The sequence below is a fragment of the Penaeus chinensis genome, chromosome 31 (assembly GCF_019202785.1).
Source record: "Penaeus chinensis breed Huanghai No. 1 chromosome 31, ASM1920278v2, whole genome shotgun sequence".
Lineage (NCBI taxonomy): Eukaryota > Metazoa > Arthropoda > Malacostraca > Decapoda > Penaeidae > Penaeus > Penaeus chinensis.
Genome location: NC_061849.1, coordinates 9,677,328 through 9,684,827, shown reverse-complemented (window position 1 = coordinate 9,684,827; position 7,500 = coordinate 9,677,328). Strand labels below are relative to the sequence as shown.

General features: G+C 34.6%; 1 protein-coding gene across 1 annotated transcript in view; it reads right to left on the bottom strand.

Moving 5' to 3' along the window:
• LOC125041678 (histone-lysine N-methyltransferase E(z)-like) overlaps nucleotides 1-7,500 on the bottom strand; it is a gene marked incomplete in the record, with an annotated part of 37,678 nt that overhangs the window by 19,320 nt on the left and 10,858 nt on the right. The window contains 4 exon segments of the mRNA XM_047636847.1: nucleotides 3,818-3,972; nucleotides 5,112-5,230; nucleotides 5,849-6,013; nucleotides 7,356-7,500. The exon segment at nucleotides 7,356-7,500 is cut by the window's right edge and continues 41 nt beyond it. Coding sequence (XP_047492803.1) covers nucleotides 3,818-3,972; nucleotides 5,112-5,230; nucleotides 5,849-6,013; nucleotides 7,356-7,500 — 584 coding nt within the window.

The window sequence follows — 7,500 nt, the reverse complement described above, 5'->3', positions numbered from 1 at the left end:
GTGTGTGAATGTGTACATGTACATGAACTGTGTGTGCATGTGCATACTAGTATGCATGGGTATATGAATGTGCATGGGTGTGTGATTCACATACACTATCTACATGATATTAAATATATGATTTTAAAATGCTATAATACAAGTAGCTCTCACTCTCACTCTTGCTTTCACTCTTCTTTCACTCTCACTTTCCCTTTCAGTCTCACTCTCACTCATACTCTTATTCTCACTCTCACTCCCACCATCACCCTCACTCACTTTCACTCTCTCTCACTCACTTTCTTACTCTTACTGCCATTCTTTCTTTTACTCTCAGTTTCTCCCTTTCTTAACCACTATCTCATTCCATATTATTCAGTCCATCATCAAATGTTGGCAAAGTGACTCCCAAGGTGCTTGTCATCAACCCCAAGTGTCATAAATTGAATATCCAACCAGTTAATGGGCAGGCATGATTTACCAGGAGTCAGACATATAAGCCAGACATGCACAGAAAAGGTAGCAATTTTCCATTGGTTACTGATAAGCATAGAAAGAGAATCTTAAAATATGGGGAAAAAAATAATGATAATGATGACACAACAGTAATTGAAATAACAGGAAGTGATGATGATACCAACAACAACAATAATAATAATAATAAATAATAATAATAATAATAATAACACTGATCATAATAACAGTATAAATAAAAATAATTACAAAATGAATAAATAATTAACCAAGCCATCCTTAGTCCATCAGAAGCTCTCCCCAGCTGAGGCCCCCAAGTTACACAATGATTCCAGAAGTGTATGGGAAAAAAGAGGATGATGAGTAGTAGTTTTGTGTAATGCTGAAGGATAAAGAAGAGAATGACAGATGGAAGTGGAGGGAGAGAGGTTGGGCAAGGTGGGTTGGAAGGGGAGGGGGGAATGTGCCCCATAACCATGAAACAGAAGAGCTAGCAAGTTCGCCGCAAGACGCTTGGGGAAGTCTGGCTTTCCCTTACCTGGGGCGTCTGTACTTCCCTTGGTAGCTGTAGGGAAGATTACATTGTCAGACTACTGTTTCTCAACCCACATGTCAGGGCAGATTACAAAGTCAGACGCGCGCTGCTCTCAACTGCTCAAGGAGTCTTGCATTCAACCACCATTTCTGTTTGGGCTGTCCAAGAGTCCCGCAGCTGTTTAGCCATTTGCCCAATGACTTCATCGCATTGCTTTTATCAGCTTTTTTTTTTATGTTTTTTTGTGTTTTTGCTTCTTTTTTTTTTCATGGTCATAATTTTGTTCTAGCTTTTAAAACTACCAAAAAAGGACAAACAAAACAAAAGCAAAAATAGAGAGATGATGTACAAATAGGTTCCAATGTGTCCTACAAAACTAAATAGAAAATAAAATGAACAGGAAATAGAAATTCAGTTACTCCTGGAAAGCCCATACACTACTCATCCATGGCACTTTCCAACCTCTTCTCACAATAAAATAAAATTTAAAAAAAAAAAAAAAAAAATGTGTAATATACATATATATATATATATATATATATATATATATATATATATATATACACACCAGTAATAGCCCTAATTAAGCAACTTTGTACACAAGAAAGTCATTAATGCTTATTTGTTTTATATATATACACTTTAAACTGGAAAATTCATTACCAAAAAAATATTACATTACAGTACAAGTCACATCCAGTAACGTTCATATACAATCATTCGCTATTCATATGTCCTTCCATATCACATTTGATAATTCTGGTTTGAAGAAAAAAAAAAAAAAAAAAAAAAAAAAAACAGCACAAGAATACATATTAAAACTGATAAAACTATCATCATTTTTATTTTAATAGAGTAATTTTTGAAAATTAATAGTCAATATGTTACTGCACTTTAAACTCAGAATTATCAATAACATTTCATTTGAAGATTTTTAATTACTCTAAATTTGAAAGCACAAGAAAAAATCCACAAAACATGATGCACTGCTCAAAGTCAAAAGCAGTACAAACAATTAATCTTCTGCATGTTTACACACTGTATAACATATAAGTATGAAATAATCAATTCCTAAAAAGTTGCTGTTTTTGGGATACATTTCCAGTAAAAGTCCCTTTATCAAGTAATTACCAAAAATTTGCACCTAACATACAACTCAGGAAAGACCAGAAATTATCATGGCCCCCTCTCACCTAGTTAAATTTCTTTCACCTTCTTGTATAGACATACTGTATATCTTTTCACACACTTCCCTATCTTTCTTGCTCTCTCTTCATTTATTTCCTTTCTCTCTCCTTTTCTCTTTCCTCTTGCTCTTCCCTTATTCCCTTTCCCTTTACCTCTTAATATATCTCTTTTTCCCTCTATCATTCCCCTCCTCTTTCCCTTAATCTCTCTCTCTTCCCTTATTTCTTTTCCCTTTTCCCTTTCCCCTTCTCCCTTCGTTTAGTCCTTTTTCTCTTACTTTTTCCTTATTCCTTTGCCCTAAATTTTCCCCTATCCCTTTTCCCCACATCTTCCCTTATGTCTTGTCCACCCTTCCACTGTTCCCCATTTTCTCTCCCTCTCCCTCTTCCTCTCTTTATTTATTCCTCATTCTTATTTTGGCATTTTTACTATCCACCAAACACATTCTCCATTAACATAATTAAAGTTCACTACCGCCGTTCTTTCTCTTCCTCTTCCACATACTGCATTATCTCCACATTACCCAAAAGGCCTTATAAAAAAAGGTCTCTGGGACAATTTCTCTCATAATTCTGATCTTCCTGTTTGTTTGTTTCCTTTCATTGTATGGCCAATTTTGTCCAGATGGTTGTATACATCCCAAAAGTACAGCATCTTTTCACTCAGCACTCAATAGTTCTTTGCATCTAACAATTTTTTAAAAAACTTATATTTCTGGAAGTAATAACCAATTACATTTCAAACAATTGGGGACATATGTTGGTACCACAAAGCTATGCTTACGATGCCAGCGAATCAACAAACAGTGCTGGGAGGTTGTCAATACAACACTGCACACAGGATACAGAAACAGTCACCAAGGAACTGACTGGTATGGGGACTGGCCATAGAACCAAACTGATACGACATAAATCTTCAACTGACTGCAAAATCCAAATCTAAAGACAGCCTACACAGTCAGATCAAAAGTAACAACATTATGTTATCTAAACATTCATCAAACTAACATTTCAACCAATCACTAACAATAAGAGCATGAGAAATTTGTGACCAGTGAATAATGTGGTGTCAAAACCTAACTTGGCAGCAATTTGGAGTAATAGCATCAACCACACTATAGGGTACTGAGCGATAACCACTTTACTAATGCTAGTTTTCAATAACCTACATGCCCACTGATAGTACTGATGATGGTTTAAGACGAAGGTAACTGTCACAGAATACCATACATACTATGATCCTGTTTATGAAGTGGTGCAAGAACAAGACCAGGCTTTAATTCGAAAACCTACTTCAGTGGTTGAGTATTGTTAAAAAGGAATAACAATCATTCAAATTAGCAAATTATGGGGTGCTCTATTTTGTCTTGGTACAGAGGAATTGGCAAATTCTGAAGACCATGTCTTTGTACAAGGTTTCAACATACTTCTTCAAAATGACCTTGGTGGTATCACATATGACAGCTGGTTCTCTCTACCACAGATGGTAATGAGTTACTGACCAAATTTTATTAGTTCAACCTCAAATTGTTTTTCTTTTTTCATATCATATCACTTTGAAGACCTATTGGTGGCTGAGTGTGTACAGGCACTAAGGAAAAATCTTAAGCTGAAAAAAAAGGAAGGGCACAATAATACTTACGGTGGAGGAAGCAGTCGTATTTGAAGCACCGCCGGCAGAAAAGTGTGTGGAAGGAGTGCATCGTCTGTTCCTGGGGTACACTTTCAGCACTCGGCCCATCAATGTTGGGTGTGCACTCTGGCGGCAGGGCAGTCGGATCGGTTAACTCTATGTACCTGAGGACAAACAAATGAAAGGCTATACTTCTGAGGACACTTTGGGGATCGCATCAAATTTGCTTTGCTTTGCTGTTGGTCACTCATTCCTTTCACCCTTTGGCACTCATTTCCACACTTCACACAATTCAACTACTTTTCCAATTTCTGTAAATCATCCATAAGCTTTCTTTAAAATTCTTCTTCCCCCCATTCTACTGTTTTATCTCATCTAATGATACCTAAAACCACTGTCATATATGTAATTTGGTCTCTGATTATATGGAGAAAATTAATAAATAAACAAATAAATTGACCTCATCCCATGATTTCTTCCGTCACTTTCTTTCTATGTCATGAACAAACAGAAAAGGCTATTCCACATATAATCCCACATTTAACTGTCATAGTTTGTCTAAGCATTCCCAGAGGCCTATATTCTATACTATCTACACTTGACAACCATGGAATGTCTAACCATTACTATATGATAAATGCATTCAAGTTCCTAAATTCGAAAAGAAGTAAGCAAGGTAAGGATCCTACACATTAATGGCTCCCAAACATTTTTCCATGAGACACTCTTCTAACTTTCTAGGATATCCTCCCTCCTGCTTTTTTATGCTTATAAATCATAAAGTACTAATTGGTTATGTTGACAATAGTCTTATTTAATTGTTTATGATCAGATATGTCCTTGCCTGGTGAACTTGAGTGAAAAGAAATAAACCATAAGTAATACCAGTATTTCATATTTTCATTATTGTGTTAATTAAATGTATTCAATAGAAAATTTCAAACTTTAGCAGACTGACTCATAACCCCCAGTTTGGGAACAATGGATATATATAATTTAAATAATACAGCCATATTTGTATTCCAGCTTCCTCATCACTTCCTAGAACCAGAATAGGGAAAAAAAATCCTCTTCCTGCTATATTTAATTTCCTGATATCCCTCTTAAATGCAAAAACTATCATCACTGATACCACCATAATCATCAGGCAATTACCTCATAAAATATCAAAACAAATAAAAATACAAATAAAATGAAAAATAATTCATCAATAAGAAGACAAAAAAGTCAAACATCCAACACTGTATCAAACCCTTTTTACCCAGACTATATGAACCACTAGTGTTTTACTTTCTAATCATACTTTTCTCTGAGTTCCTCTGGTGAGCCTTTGTCCGGAAATAGTGCCGAAATGGCTTGGAAAATGGCGAAGCATGGAAAGTCCCTCTTTCCTACAGCACTAGAGCTGTCAGTTCCATCCTCCTACGAAGAAAAGACGCGGGGGAGAGAGAGATTTATTTTTCTATTGATCTTCATTGGGAGAAAAAGTTATTAAAAATTCACCTTTGGATTCCTCTTCACAAATAAAATCCAAATTTAAGAGACACAAATCAATGAAAATTATCTTTTCATTTACCTTTAAAACTAATATCCTTAAGAGAAACTAGATGGGGGAATAATCAACTAATTTTCACAAATACATCCATGAAAATTGCAATGGGGGAAATAATTCCTCAAAACAATTAATGTCCTCTTGGGCAAACACAAGAAAGTTATCCAGTACTTTATCTCTATGCATAAAAGTCAATTCATGTATGACTAACTTACTTGTTATAGATACAATGCCAAGCCATAAAAGGGAAGAAAAAATCTACACCAACAGTACTCTTACAGTAGAAAATAACAGTTGGATATGCCTAGTATGAAATACTATTCCCAGGATGAAAGACATTTAAATGCAAATTGCAAAATATACTAAATATTATAGACATTTAGTAGAAGAGGCACCATAAATTTTTTAAAATCTGTAATTTTTTTCTAGTGCTTTCTCTCATATGGACTCTGACATTACCATAAAAAGGTAAGCATGTTTCTTCTTACCTCTTTCTGACCATCAATCTCTTCCTCTTCCTCCTGATCTTCCTCTTCCTCCTCCTCTTCCTCCTCTTCTTCCTCCTCTTCCTCATCATCTTCTTTTTCCTTTGTTTTGTTCTCCTTCCTGATGCTAGATCTCCGTTCAGGCTTTTCCTTCTTCTCGTCTTTCTTCTAAAAGGAGATGCAACAGACATTTCAAAATCTTTTAAGAATCCACGATCCCCTACTGATGAAGGGATGGCAAAAATACAGGACATGTCCAATCTGCTTTTGTAGTTTATTAATTAACTTTACACACAGATGGGTCCACCACTGCTTAATAACCAAGAGTCAACTGCTAGTCCTGCCAACCGCACCTGTTTAACTTTTTCTTGATTTTCTGATAGATTCTTTTTATTCTTTATTCCCATTGGTATTATACAATAACATTATAATATTCATAATAAAAATAATAATGATAATAATAACATTAATAATAATAATAATAATAATAATAATAATAATAATAATAATAATAATAGTAATAGTAATAGTAATAGTAATAGTAATAGTAATAGTAATAGTAATAGTAATAATAATAATAATAATAATAATAATAATAATAATAATAATAATAATAATAATAATAATATCAATATTAACAGCATTAGGAAAAGTATTTCCCCTGAATCCTCAAACAGGAAATCAGGTGCAGTCCAATAACCATACTAATTGGCCCCTTCATGACTCAGGATTTGTGGAGTCATCTATGGCTAAACAAAAATAACAAAAGAACATTTACCTGACAGCAATGGGTTAACAATCATCCTTAATCAAAATGGGGAAAATGTATAGAAAATGGAGAAAATGCTGTGCTCATTTCTTATACTTTCTCTGCATATAGATGGCCACAAAGGAGTCAATTAGTAGACCTTGTGACCTTACCTAATTTCACCTTTACTTGAATTGGTGGGAAAAAAAACTATTTTTTACTAGTGCTAAGAATATCGATGGTGTTATTTTTATTATGAACATTATAATTACCATAATGTTATAAACATTAGTAACAGCAAAATAAGACAACGTGAAATATTTTTGTAAATCAAGGAAAAAGGTAAATGGGCGAGACAGGCAGTACTCATAATTGGCTCATTGGTGACTTAGTATAAGTGTACCCATCTATATGTCAAAACAACTAAACATGTAAACTCATAGTGGGCATGGCATGTATGTACATGCCATGCCTGTCGGCACTGGGTTAAGCTTGTACCGTCTCATTAAAAAATTATTCATTTTCCCTTATACAAATATTTACTGACCTTTTTTTTTCTTATAATTTCAGCAAGTCAGACACATGCAATGTGTTTTGTTCTGATAACAAGAAACTGAGTACATTATCATCTCAGGAAAATATCCTTTCATTTACATTCTCGACTGAAATACCAGCATGAAGACCGAAACCATTTCCATCTGCTACAGTTAACCAAATATAAAAGCACTTTCAGACCAAATCACATGAAACAGCTACACTTACCTGATACTGCTGTACAAGAGTATCGACAAGTTCCACAAATATCTCATCATCAATAAATCCAGTCTCTCGGTCTCCGTGAACTTTTCCATCATAATTACGTATGAGCTCCTCGATGAATTTGCCATCCTGGTCAAGCACTTCATCC